Genomic DNA, 15,180 nt, shown 5'->3' on the forward strand with positions numbered 1-15,180 from the left:
TAGCAGCAACAGCCGCATCCTTACCTGCTTCATTTAGTAATACCACAGCGTCACTAAACACAGCAACTGCAACAACAGTAACTGCAACTCCAATTACAACTACAACAACAACAACTACCGAAAACCTTACAGGCCAAACCAGTAAAAAAGGTCAGTACATTAATTTTCTGTAAAGAAAAAACTATTTTATCAGAGAAAGTAAACATTCATTCTATTCGGATTAAAGAATCTTCTATTTATATCAAATATTTTCTCAGCACTAGGATATCGGTGCTGACGGGCCACTGCATAATAGGTAGGCATGCTATCATACTGGGTTTGCCCAATAATGACTTTTGTCGTGGTTATGGTTTTGAGGATGAGGAAGAAACTGTGCTCTATCTCATGTGTCAGTGCTAATCTATAGCTAGGAGAATATTTAAAATGTTCAGGGTCCTTTTTCTTACCAACCTGACCGAACTGTCATCCTGTAAAATTGGGGACTTAGTCCAGTTCATAGATCTGTAAGGTTGGTTCATCTTCACTTAATCGTGGAGGGAACTTAGCAAAATTCATAAAACTGTCAGGTGGTTCATCTTTACTTAATGAGAGGAGGGCACTTAGCGAAGTTCATAGAACTGTCAGGTTGGGTTATTTTTACCTAATGTGGGAGTCGTTGCCTTTCGCCGTTGGTCGTATGCTGACCTTTAGTCTATGTATGAACAGACGCCAATCCTGTGGTACCACAACGAGCCATTTGAGCTCAAGTAGACTTTCTTGGGTACAAGACTGACACCCTAACATAACCTTACCTAACAAATTTTCGCTCTTAAACTATATACATATTCAACTTTGTGCGTCTATCTCAGAGCTATATGGTTTTTATCTTTTCTTCATTTTCTTCCTTCTCTGCCTCCTCATTTTTCTTCTCTATTTGCTCCGATGATAATGATTTATTACTTGGTATGCTGTATGATAGTGTAGTGTAGAATAGAATAATATAAAAAAGTCTATTATAGTATATTATAATAGTTTTATTGTTATAATCTGTTCAGTGTATTTGCTTGTTCTTTCCTTGAAAAAGGGGGCAACCAACTCCTTATGATCGAGACATATATTAACAAATATCTATGAGACGTTAACTTATATTAATGGATACTACAATGTAGTAGCAATAAAAAACCCAAGGAAAACAGTTTGATACACATCATCTATTTGTCTCATTAGGCTTCTTGTTAACGCAAATACTTTCGACAGTTTTGTAGTGTTTTATATATTATAAGAGGTCACAAGATGGATAAGTCCGTTACTGCTCAATAAAGCAAGTTAGTAAAACAAAAGAACCGTACAAATCTTCTGAAGTTTCAAATCACTAAATGAATCTGAAGAAAAAATGAAAAGATCGAAAAAAAGAAAAGATCGCTTATATATATTCCAGGCTTATTATGCAAACTTCGCCAAAGGACACTTTCTTCAATTTATCTGCCGCGTTCTTTTGCTAAGCGACTTAAGTTAAACATGCTTAACTAACCGATTACACAATACCTATTCTCAAGAGTTATACATAAAAATTTTATTGTGCACTTAACTTGATAAAAAAATACCGGAATAGCTTCAGCTTATTTATTACCATTTTTCTAACACTTTAAATTTTAGTGAAGAACATATAGCAAAATTTACGATATAAGGATGAACCTTTTTTTCAAACTCTCTAAAGATTTCGATGAAGGTAAGAAATTAATGTATATATAAAGACTACCAAACATTGTTGTGTTCTACTATATTTTAATTTCTATATATAATTACTATATATAATTTCTGACATATATAATTAAGCTGATTATGACAAGCAAATTCCAGTTTAATTTCACAACTTTTGCCTTCTGTATGTAGTTTATTATTATTTAATTCTGTTATATTGATACTTGTGTCAAAAAAATAGTACTTAATAGTACTAGTAACGTTTAATAATTATGACAAATAGCAATTGACCTTAAATTAATTTCTTTGATATAATCTCAGGAGTAATCTTTGTGGCAACATCTGCTATGAAGAAGGTATTACAATAGAAGAGCACTTTCTTAATTATGCCTAATGTACCTTATTAACAAGTTTCCTGAACATCATTATATGGTTAAATCAATATCTCACCATTCATCTGTTTTTTTTTTTCATTGCTTCGATTTACATGACTAGAATTCATCTTTAAATGCTCTATGTTAAGATAAAAGCTAACCTTGATTAGGGTTGTTACCTAAACAACCTACTCAAACTATAATATTACTCCATTTGTCTTTAATATATTTTATTAGGCATTAGTAAGACATACTATAAATGTAAATACTGTCAATATCAAGCTATAAAAATATCTTTGGGCTTTCCTTATAACTATTAACCTAAATCATGACAGAAATTTATTTGTTGATTGTTAATGTTCCTCTCTTATTTAAAATATTATTAAGTTGGAGGATTTTGCCCCAAGATCTTTTGTGCCCTTTTAACGAATTAGGAGTCGGATTTCCTCGACACATTGTAATATTTTATCTGCTTTACCGAGTTTTATATCTTTACCCAAAATATGATCTTCACTTAGGTATATTTTCTTTTATGCAACTTTTATATGTACAGACCAAAACATATTCTTTCCATTTCCTGATACTGCAGTGATCTTTAAAAACATTACTTATTATATTTTTTAATGGATACTATATATATATATCACTGCATCGAATTAACATTATATTTGTATATTTGTATTCCCTTTAAGGCACTACAAATTTTGATGCCGTCCTTATCAGTCTATTAGCAGGTGCTGCAGCTGGAGCTATCGCAAAGACAACTATTGCGCCGTTGGATCGAACGAAAATAAATTTTCAAATAAGGTAGATTGAAATATTTTAAATAAACTGCACTAAACTAATATTACCAATATTAAATATAATATTCTAGCAAAGATGTACCATATTCATTTAGAGCCGCTCTTGATTTCCTTAAACAAACTTATGCCAAAGAGGGCCTATTGGCGTTATGGCGTGGAAATTCTGCAACCATGGCGCGTATTGTGCCTTACGCTGCCATACAATTTAGTTCACATGAACAGTGGAGAAAAATTCTTATGGTGGATAAAGATGGCACAGAGTAAGTAAGATAAAAGATATATAGTACAAATAAACATATATACTGCTGATCGTCTTGAAAAGTTTCAGAATAATGTCAATAACCAAAAACTGAGGTTAACTGAAAAGCATATAAATTTGTATGAATATTATGAGAATAGGTTTAAATTTGTCTAATATAATAAAAATAACTTAAAGATATATATTACTATCATAGATAAATATACTAATGGACTAAGCAAACTCATACAAGTAATTGTTCCAAGTAAATTTTAAAGATAGGTACTTTTCGCTACCAGTAGAACTTTTTATAAGTTTTGTTTCCATATATTCTTAGATATAATATGAAAACTATAAATTTAAGCTATCAAAATGTAGGTGATGCTGTCAAGAAATTTAGATAAACTACAGTATGAAAATATCACATATTCTTGGTTTATGCATGCCGAATAAATTCATATAACCTTTTCTGTTAGATTTGCGAGTCTCTCTCAATGCAAATTAGACGTTCCGCTTTTCCAGACAAATAATTGATCTACCAAATATCTACTTGTCACATTATGTAGAACTTAATTTAATATAGAGCAAATTGATATATATGGTATATATATATGTATATCATGCTTGCCGACCCCAAAAGAACAAACAAGACTTTTTCCAGTCAACACCACAAATGAGAAGTTTCTCAGTCTAAATAAATTAAACTTAAAAGAATCAGTGGTTCTTAACTGACGATGCTCCTGTTAACTACTACCTAACTACTATTGAAACTTCGGGACTTCGACTCCTGCAGATTGTGTTTGATACAGTCTGGGACCTTCGCTAATCTTACCTACTCGTGTCGTGTGATTTGCCAAAAAACGAGTCCAGTACCCTCTTTTGAATTAAAGAAGATCTAGAGCCTAGAACAAAGAGACATTATTAGGTTTGTCAACAGAATTTATTTCTGTAATTTAACTGAGAAGACTCTCTCCATATAGATTTTATATGCCTCATTGTAGCGTTATCCGTTCTTTAATAATATTAATCCACTTTATAATTTGTTGCAACCTAACGAGTGGGCCCACATTAAGTTTGTAATATTAACAGTCAACTGGTTTTTGTGGGGATCTGAGGTGAGGTATTAGAGTGGCTAGTAGTAGAAATCGGGAGCGAGTAAAATAAAAAGGTATTAAATCCCGGAAATATTTGTAAATATTGACGATGTGGTCCCTGTTCCAAGAACGGCTGGTTCTACGTCCCAGATCCACTCTTAAGTTTCGACGATCAAGTGCCGTTTTGCATCTTACAAAGGAACTACACAAGCCCAGCGGGCTATAGCATATAGTCCTGCTGTCCACTTTTTATGTTTAGGCCAATATTCAACCATGGGGATATTTATTACACATTTATATATATAGGATATATATTATCATATAAAACAATTTTTGTTATTAAGCACTTAAAATAATAAATAAACTTAACCATTCGCTTTTATTTCATATTATGGATCTTTAAAAGTTATAGTTCTTAAATGATATATTATTGTAATTTGAGAAACATATAATTCTTAACAAGTTACTATAAAAAGTAGTAGAGCTCCGGGAAAGTCCAAAGATAGTTATAATCATTATAAAAAAAATTTAAAAGAATTATTTTTTTATTTTTTTTTTAGCACAAAAGGTCGAAGATTCGTAGCAGGTTCATTAGCAGGCATTACATCTCAATCTTTAACTTATCCACTCGATTTAGCGCGAGCACGTATGGCAGTGACAGATAAATATACTGGATATAGGTATGTAAGTTAGATCATCTGTAAATAAAAATTAATAATTTTTAAATTTTTGTTTTTTTATAGAACATTACGACAAGTATTCGTAAAAATTTGGATAGAAGAAGGTCCACGTACATTATACAGAGGTTATTGGGCAACTATATTAGGCGTCATACCATATGCAGGCACATCATTCTTCACATATGAGACACTAAAACGAGAATATTATGGTATAGTGAAATGAATATACATATATATTATTTAATAAAATTTAATGTTAATAAAATTTTTTATAACAGAAATAACTGGCAATAGTAAACCAAATACTCTAAGCTCACTGGCGTTTGGTGCAGCAGCGGGTGCTGCTGGTCAAACGGCTAGCTATCCACTGGATATTGTGCGCAGACGTATGCAAACTATGCGTGTTAATAGAAATGGCAATAATAATTATCCCACCATATACTCGACTTTGAAAAAAATTTACAGGTAAGAAACCCACTAACTATTAAAGTAACTCTAGACCGACAACTTCCAATAGACCGACAATTTCACAGTTTTGAGACTTAAGTCACGACTGTGAAATCGGTCTAAGTATATTTGTTGTTATTGTTAATCAGTGCTTTATGGCTTTACTTTATATGTTTCTAAAAATTTCTCAAAGTTAACAATTGAATTAATGGAATATTTTGAATATTTTGCAGAGAGGAAGGTATTAAAAGCGGTTTTTATAAAGGACTCAGTATGAATTGGATTAAAGGACCAATAGCTGTTGGTATTAGTTTCTCTACATACGATTTAATCAAAGAACTGCTTAGAGAATTATTTCATTTGAAACGCGGTAGAAACTGAATTTCGGTAGTAAAAAGTCTATAAGCTTTTAAAATATATATATTAGGCTTATATTTAGATTACTATATTATGTGTTGTCTGTTTAGAGTCATAGAATTGTTAAAATTGAAAAATTACTACAGATTTTTTTTTAAATGTTCTTATTTTTTTTATTATCTTATGATTTCATTTTACTAAATTAATGAAAATCATGTAAATTTATTTAGTTTAAAAATGTTAATAATTTAATTTTAATAGTAAATTCAAAAATAGAAACAAAAAATAAACTTCAGTTAATTAAAAAATTAGGAAATTAAATTTTATAAAATTCTTTTATTTTTTATATAATAAAATTGTATATAAATATTGCGCTTATACGCTTTTGCGAAGAATTTTGATGTAAAAAAAAAAACGCAAAATTATTAAATCGTTAAATTTCACCTATTTTTTAACGATTTTTTTAATTTTGTTTTTCCTTTGAAAAGAAATTGTTTATTTATATAAGCACAAAGGACAATAATATTTTTTAAATATTTGTATATTACGTTTTATATTATAATATTAAAAGTATACGTTTTATTTCTTGAAGAATTTATTTAAAGTTTTTTAATTGAATAACTGTTAACTTTAAAAAAAAAACTTTTAAGCTGAACTGTGTGTCTATTAAATTTAATTTTAAGAAAATTGTATAAATTAATTTATGAATTTAAAATAAAATAAAATAAAAATTGTTGCAATATTAAATTTTATTCTTATAAACTGTAATGTCACTAGTATTAGCATATTTTAATCCCAGTAGAGCTTAAGAACTTAACAGTATTTTCGTATCGAAAACCATTTCGAACGTCACGATATCTATAAGTTCACATATAGTTAAATGCCTTTTAGGAATTAATATTTTAGTTGGGTCGTCAATACATTGAGATCCTTATAACTATATCCTGATCGAAACAAATGAAATCTAGACTGTCAATTATTTTGTTGTAGGGATTTATAAAAATGAATAGATTCATTTTACAATTACAATTGGTATAGTCACTGTTGGGAATCTCATCCATTCGAAAGAATCCCTTTACTTCTTACTTACACATTATTTAATTTATATTCGGGTGCATAAATACGTATTTGTAATTCCTTTAAACCTCTTTGGGCTATATATATAAGAAGTAATGTTAAGCTTTTTCCGAGTTAGTGCATCTGGGCACTTTTACTCTTTAATAGCTGGTGGGTTTCTGCAGAGTCCCACTTATTTAATGACTGATCTAAGATCTGCGTACCGCCCTGTACGGTTAGTGATTACTTTGAGATTAGATCGTGCTAAATAAGGTAGCCTGTCGGTTTTCGCATTTAGCTTCAAAGCTCTATCCCTTATGTATTTTTTGACCCGATCTATTCTAAGATCTCAATTATAACTGGTTATACTCTCCTTGTTAATACTCTCATACGATCTGACGTAGTTGTTCGTTAAGTCATAACCGTTAAAAATTTATCTAGAGTTAGAAACTTCAACATTACCATGACATGAAAGTCGTTGTTAATATTCTTTAGAGAATTCTCTCACTACATTGGTTACCTTTTTGTTAGGTTATTGTACAACTTCACATGTACGTAGACTATGGGTGCTAAACACTGGTTCAGATTCCATCAACATTTCTAATTTCAATTTGGTGCTGATATTATGCGAATATTTGAATGACAATTGCATTCTCTAACAGCTCTTTTATTATTATATGACTTTTATTTAATCGATTATTAGACAATTCAGTTATTCCAATAACAATGTCGTTTGTGTTATTAAAAATGCCATCTGTCTTCTTCAAAGCAGAACTTATTTTCATTTTCTATTCATTTCAAGTCACGATACAATTTCATCAGCTGTTTTTTGTTTTGATGCGGAAACAATATAAAAAAGTGAAAACGCTGGAAGTACTGGAAATACAAATATTGTTTTGGACTGAATTAAATTCAAACGACTTTAAAGTCGCCATATAAATGCAAAGCATATTCAAATATAACGTAAATATTATTACAAACATGTTTTAGCTGGCAATGCTGTTGAGTAGAACGTATAGGATATGGTTACCAACAGCATGATTTTTATTTAATAAAAGCTCAGCTTTCGATCATATATATATAGATAACTATATAAATTAAATTATTTGAAAATTAAATTATAAGTAGATAATATCAGTTATTAGAAAGTATATATAATTTTCTGAACATTGCATTGATACATAATATTCGATTCTATATATACTACTAATAACGGCTATTAAGTGTAAATATATATAAATATATATTTCAATAAACTTATTATTAATATATTTTACTCAGGTAATATTGTTACAATTTTTCAAATCAGAGATATACATCCAAATTTAACGAAATATATTGAAAGAAATAGACTTCAACGAAAAGATGAAGAAGAGTGTCGTTTGAATCAAATACTAAGTAATTTTAACTGTATTATTATACTAATTTATATTTATATGGATTTATAATTCTTAAATTTACCAAACGAATTTATAACTTTACTTTGAATTATTTTTGAATTCTGAATTGTGTTCTAGTATTTAAAAACTCAAAGGAAAATGCAATATAATGTATTAATGCTCATTAGGGGATTTTTCGTTATCATAATTTAAAATAACAACAATTTACTACAATTCCCGAACGTTAAACATAAACATCTAATATCAATATTTATATATTATTTTAATTTTTCCGCAGTTATTCTCAATTTGAGATTATTAGAAAAGGTTAATTTTAACTCAGTTTATACCTGTATATCTATCCAAATCTAATGTATATAAATAAACATGTTAATATGTTTATCATTTGTTTTAACAATTTAAAGTATAATGCAGCTCTTTGAAAAAATAAATTCAAATGCCTTATCAATCGTTTATTGATATATTTTATTGCTCTTCAAATGTAGTCGAAGGGTCTTACAGTTTAATTTAATGGTTCTGAGAAAATTATTATCATATCATATGATACAAACAAAATGTTTACTAACAAAAAATTTGTTAAGTAAAATATATACAAACATCAATAACTAAGGTGTACTTCATTATAAATAGTTTTAAAATAAAATTTATTTCAGTTAATATTGTTCTATTGAAGTTTTTCTTTGTATTTAAACTAATAAAATTTTTAAAATGATTAATAACGTTTAATTAAAAAATCACCTCTTTTAATAATTATTATCTCAATATCTATACATTCAAATGCTAATCTATAATCCATGAGTAGAGTGGACCCATTTAAAAAATGTATCATAATAGATTTTTTACAGATTATGGATGCATTATATGAGTATTCATACGCAATAAACCTATTCCTACTTCATTCCTATTACCAGACTTCTCTGGATGGGGCAGATAACTATTAACTATATGTTTAACGGTATGGTGTAAAAATGCTAAAAATAGTAATGCTAGACTTTAAGGACCCATTCTACAATGCACACTTAAGTGTTGATTTGACTCTAAAATGAAATAATTAAAAATTTTAAGTATTACTTCAGTGAGCAATATCGAAAGATGACTAAATTTATATTGTAGAATTGTACCTAATTCTAATAACTGTTACTATGCTGGTTTACTTCATTAAAATTATTATTTCATTAGCTTTAATTATTTTATATTAGTTACGTATTCTAACCTACAAAATAATTTTGGTATTTAAATTCTTCATATCATTAATCTTGTCACTTTTTTGTATATTTTGGAATATTTCGATTTTTTACTTATATATATACATATATATATATATATCTGGAATTTATTTCTAATTACTCTGATTACAAATTACTATTACTCTTGTCTAATTACTAAAATGTTTAACATAGGTTGTGGCAGAAGTTATGTGTGCTGTATTTAGCTGCAGATCTAACTTTAATTTGATATTCTATTTTTAAATCAAAATAATAAATATATTAACTTGTTACTTTTCAAACATTTCGAGAAACTCAATGTTTTTATGTCCAGCAGGCTCTTGCGCTCAATACCGCACAATAAAAGTCTGTAAGAATTATTCACACGCTTGCTCATGACTCACCATATAATCTTTCGATTGTGCTATTTTTAGTTGGTAATCGTATAGCACAATGGTGACTGGTTTTTCAAAAGGTGTATACAACATAACCCACCATTTACATTGACTAGCCTCTGGCAAGATTTTCGCATTCAGTAACACATATAATTTTTTGTTCACAGCCAAAATTCGAAAATATGTATAAATCTTGCCAAAGTTGGATCAGTGTAAACGCCTAGTAAAACTAAATAAAATTTTTAAACGATAGTATGAATTGGCGATTTTACTGAACGTATACTTTGGCAAGATCTTTATGTTCGAATGTAAATTGATATTAAGGATACTAAGAAAAACTCATAGACCGCTTAAATTTGTATAACGTATTTATACGCTTACTGATATTTTAGTTATTTTACTTTTGATTTGCGAGTTTTTGTGAGTCCACTTATTTTTTTTTAATTTAGTCTGCAAATTAAAATTTAATCGGCGTTTAACCCAAATATTTCGAATGCAACTTTGAAAATATATTTCTTAAAAGGGAATTTGTCAAAATGTAAATAAGACTACAATATATCTGCCAACAATTAAAATGTAAACAGAAAGAGACTCTCCTAGAACTTTTTGACACATAAATCAACTTATACCAATCGAAACGACCAAATCTTAATTTGATTAACATAAATTGACTTAGCTACAGTGGGATCATAGTATAAGTCTAGCCTTTGTAGACGCAGGATTAACAGGATCTTAAAAATTAGTTCTTTTAAGTGCACAGTGTAAGTTTGCTAGAAAATATTATTTAACGTTTTATTTAAAATCAATGTATTAAAAAAATATAACGAATTATCATCACAAGTTTGAAATATTTTCTCATTTGAATCTTCAGAAAAATGATTAACTTATGCTAAATAGATGGTCTATTAGAATAAGTACTTGCAATAAAAAAATAATAAAAAATTATTTGAATTTTAGTATAAGACTATATATTAGTTTCACTATTATTTAGGTATTACGTACTTGGGTAAGTAAAAATACAATGATAAGTAGTTGTGTTTTGTAAATACTATGTTAAAGTGCCTTAGTAATTTAATTAAAAAATTTAATTGTAACATGTTACATATGCAAAATTAAGCAAATATAGTACTTATCTAATATCTGAAATTATTTTCCAAAATAATTTTTTTTCTTTTTAACAAAGATACCGCCAGTAAAATTTCAACATGTAGTAGAAAACATAACAAAAGGAATAGTTAATTGAATTTTACTATTACTTTACTAATTTATTATAAATATTACTCAACAATTTTTTATTATTTGAAATAGTTGTTGTACTTAGCATGTAATCTTGTTTTCGGAAAAAGTGTTTGGTGCTTTCTTTATACTCTTCTTATATTTGAATGCAACCCTGTTGAATCGGCTTCCACATTTTAAATACATTCCACTCCATCAACTTGTCATTATTCGCTTTTTGTGTTGGTTGCGTGACCACAGTCGTAGGTTTTTATTCATTCTGTTTGACTCAGCAAAAGAGCGTGAGTTGTGCCGTCGGTAGATTTGCAAGTTTTATATAAAATTTATTAAAATTTTTGAGTCCTTGGATTCAGATGTTAAAGTTTATAATAAAGTAGTTCCGCGGAAGTGTTTTACAAAGCATTTAAAATAATATTTTACATTAAATGTTTGTGCAACTTGATTTCAAAGTTTTTGTGTTAAAATATTAGTGCAGTTACATATAAAGAAAAAGCAAGAGAAAAAAATCGGTGCTTAAAAATAAACCAGCGGTGCAAACATAAGCAGAAGAAGCATTGTATGTATTTGTGAGGTAAATAGCTGCTAAAGTAAAATAAAAAACAATATATTTAACAAAAAGAAAAAGAGGCAAAATAAGTGGAGGCGGCAGCACACAGAGAAAAAGAAGGAATTTTATTTTTATTATTTCTCATCCTGTTGCATGCCTGCACAGTGGCGGTAATAAGTGAAAATGAAAAAGGCAAAGTTAATTACATTCAAGGACACATTTTGCTAATGTTTTTGCATTTATATTTAACTACTATTGGCATTTTGATAAGACTAGATAGATTAGAACTTATTAAAAATGTTAACTTCTATTTGTGGTTATTTATATTTTTGAGAATAATATTTTGAAAAATGTGAGATACTTATAAGATCATTAATTATTTGCTCTAAATGAGACTATGTATTTTACAAGAACATTTTCTAATTACTTAAAATATATTAGAGAACAGTTTCTTGCATATATTATAGTTATTTAAATTAAATCATTTTTCAATATTTAATATTATTTTAAAAAAATATTGCACCTTAAAAAACTTACTTTTTGATGTTATTACGCAGTATTTATTATTTGATCAAGTAAATATGTATATGTTTTGAAAACAATATCGGTGGGTAGTAATGACTTAGAATTTTTAATATCTTCACGAGCTATAAATCATTGATAGCGACTGGAACAGACATTTGTTGTTGCTTTTGTTATAATACAGATTTTCCCTTATAATTTCACATGTTGCTGTGTGAGGGAGATAGAAGGTTTTATTGCGCAGAATGCATACTGCTTTCGTTTTCAATTTGTGTGCGGGAATTTATTTTCATTCTTTTGAGTTCATCTGTTTAGGAAATTGAAAAATTATCCTGTCAATATATTCTAATGCTTACTATGCTTATTATGGATTTGTCGAATAGTGATTCTTATAAATTATTATAATAAGAATTATTGAAATAAAATTTATTAACATATAAATTAATAAAAAAAAGAAATTTTATATTTATAAAAATATTTTTATTTTATTTTTAAATATTTTTATATTGACATAAAAATTATTAAAATAAACAAATTATTGAAATAGGGATTAAAAATAAAAAATAAATATAAAAAAATAATAAAAATATTAAAAAAAAACTTAAGATAAAAAAGAAAATTAAAATCAATAATATAAAAACTAAGATAAAAAAATCATTTAAAAATAAATTTTTAAGATAAAAAAAAATCATTAAAACAAAAGCTATTAAGATAAAAAATAAAATTATTAAAATTAAAATTAAGAAAACATAATTAAAATAAATCTTATGAAATAAAAATTGTTAAAATAGAGATTAAGAAATTATAACTATTAAAATAAAAATGATTAAAATAGAATAAAATCATTAAAAAAAAAAATTATTAAAATAAAAACTATTAAGATACAAAAAATTGTTAAAATAAAAAATATTAAGACAACACAAAGTTATTAAAATAAAAATAGAACTTATAAGATAAAAAAACATTTAAGGTAAAAGAAACTATTAAAATAAAAAAAAATTATTAAAACAAAAACATCTTCCAAAAATTTGAACCTGGTTGGTTGGTTAGTTCGAGGACATTTTTATTATCTGACTACTACTTTAGTTATAAATGTTGAGGTTGTTGCTTATGTTTCCTAATTGTTTTAATAATGAATGTGATTCTTTTAATATAATACATGTGATAGGTTCTATAAAGAAACAAAATATTTTTAAATATAAACAATATTTTTTTAGTAAACAACATTTTTATTAAAATTTTTAATAAATTTTGTTAAAATTTTTAATAAATTTTGTTAAAATTTTTAATAAATTTTGTTAAAATTTTTAATAAATTTTGTTAAAATTTTAAAAATTTTTTTTGTTAAAATTTTTAATAAATTTTGTTAAAATTTTTAATAAAAATTGTTTGAATTTTTAAACTACGAAAAACAGTCCAATATTTGTGAACAAATATAAATATGTATAAAATATTTATAATAATTTAGGAAATATTCCCCAGAATGTTGTCAAGTACTGTCCATTGTGTACATCAATTGTACAATCCTTTCAAAAAGCTTCTTACAAATTTTTTTTTACAATTAAGGAAAACGTAACAACATAAGAGGATTCCAAGTTTCACTATAAAATGAAGTTAGTAAAATTTTTAATCTTGCTAATAAAATAATAATGATTTTAAAATCATTATTTGTTATAATAAAAATTTGTTTTTTTTTCTTTAATTTACAACAAAACTAATCTGCGAAGAATTTAAAACTAACCCTTTTGTTTATCCATAATTTATTTCACAAACCTTTCATAAAGTTTCTTATAAAGTTTTTGTTTTTTTTTTTTTAGTGAAATACAAAATACAATAGAAGTTTTTTTTTTCTCTCAAATTGTAGTATTAAGCATTGCCATATACTTTTAGTTTTGTTTATATTATTAAGAATTTTACATTAATTCTATCAACATTAACACGATTTGTTTCCACTTGCTTTCTGTTGACTGTCTGCCTGTTTTTTGTTATGTATGCACGTGTGTACGTACGTATCATAATTTTCATTTCATTCTCCATACTGTATATACAAACACTGTATGTGTTTTGTTGATGTTGCTATAGACGAACTATCGTCGCATTTGCCGTGGTGTGTATAGTTAGTCGTCAGTCGTCATTCTTGGAAAAAGAGGTAAAAAAAGATTTACAAATTCAAAATACTACAAAAGCAACAGCAACAGCTAACATCAACACCACAAACAAAAATTGTAGTTGTTCTTTATGCTGCTGCCATCATATTTTTCTTAATTGTTGTTATTGTTATTGTTACTGTTGCTTTTGCTGTTGCCTGCTTTTCTGGTGACTTCTTTTCTTTTACTGTATAAATTATAACAAACAAAAACACAAAAAGAATAATGAATAAAAACCAACAACAACATTCGTTCTGGTCATTATAGTCGTTTTATGCAGCAAAACCAATGCTCTTATTATTGTTATGGTTGTTGTTGTTTTTGTTGACAAACTGTTGATAAAGGTTTAAACAACGTTTAAATATTTTTCCTTCTATTCCGTCCTTTCATCCAACTTGTATTAAGATTTTAAAATTTTATTCTTGCTTGCTTGCTTACATGCCGTCGTAAAATGCATTTTGTTGTTGTAGTTGTGTTGGTGCTTAAATTAAAGTTAATAATTCATTTGTTTATCAGATTTTTTGAAATTTTTTATTTTAACATTTTTTGTCTGTAAAAATTAAGTTTATCAAAGCATTTAATTTAAATTATTTAATAAACAAAATAGAGTCAGTAGTTTCATCAGCTAGAACTGTTGAAGAAACTTACTAGCCTATGTCACACTTGAGTAAAATTGAGCATTAAAATTAGTTTTTATAACAGTTTTCGCACAGTTTACTGCATTTAATGAATTAAAATTTTTCTCATTCATTTCTTTTCTGAAATTCTGAAAAAGGTAATAGAACCAATCCACGCACAATATTTTTCTTCTATCAGTTTTTAGTACTTTTTATTTTCTATTTACACGAGTATTTTATTTTTAATGTCAGAATGGAACAGTGAACAGTGTAAGTAAAAAATTTATATATATTTATGAATACTAAAATAAATGATAAATTATTTCTCAATATGTGTCTTTTCACAGAAGCAAATCAGAGGTATCTAGGCAAGAACTAGGCT

At 27.0% G+C, this 15,180-nt stretch overlaps 2 protein-coding genes across 2 annotated transcripts in view; both read left to right on the forward strand.

Annotated features, from left to right (window-relative positions):
* LOC119676553 (mitochondrial coenzyme A transporter SLC25A42) overlaps positions 1-5,803 on the forward strand; it is a 7,409-nt gene extending 1,606 nt beyond the window's left edge. Inside the window, exons 2-8 of the mRNA XM_038087793.1 lie at positions 4-150; positions 2,747-2,861; positions 2,929-3,117; positions 4,750-4,869; positions 4,933-5,078; positions 5,148-5,334; positions 5,550-5,803. Coding sequence (XP_037943721.1) covers positions 4-150; positions 2,747-2,861; positions 2,929-3,117; positions 4,750-4,869; positions 4,933-5,078; positions 5,148-5,334; positions 5,550-5,697 — 1,052 coding nt within the window. The 3' untranslated portion in view covers positions 5,698-5,803. The remainder of the gene's footprint in view (positions 1-3; positions 151-2,746; positions 2,862-2,928; positions 3,118-4,749; positions 4,870-4,932; positions 5,079-5,147; positions 5,335-5,549) is intronic.
* LOC119676554 (mitochondrial coenzyme A transporter SLC25A42-like) overlaps positions 1-15,180 on the forward strand; it is a 71,718-nt gene that overhangs the window by 14,800 nt on the left and 41,738 nt on the right. The window lies entirely within an intron of this gene.

Source organism: Teleopsis dalmanni, chromosome 2 (assembly GCF_002237135.1).
Source record: "Teleopsis dalmanni isolate 2A chromosome 2, ASM223713v2, whole genome shotgun sequence".
NCBI lineage: Eukaryota > Metazoa > Arthropoda > Insecta > Diptera > Diopsidae > Teleopsis > Teleopsis dalmanni.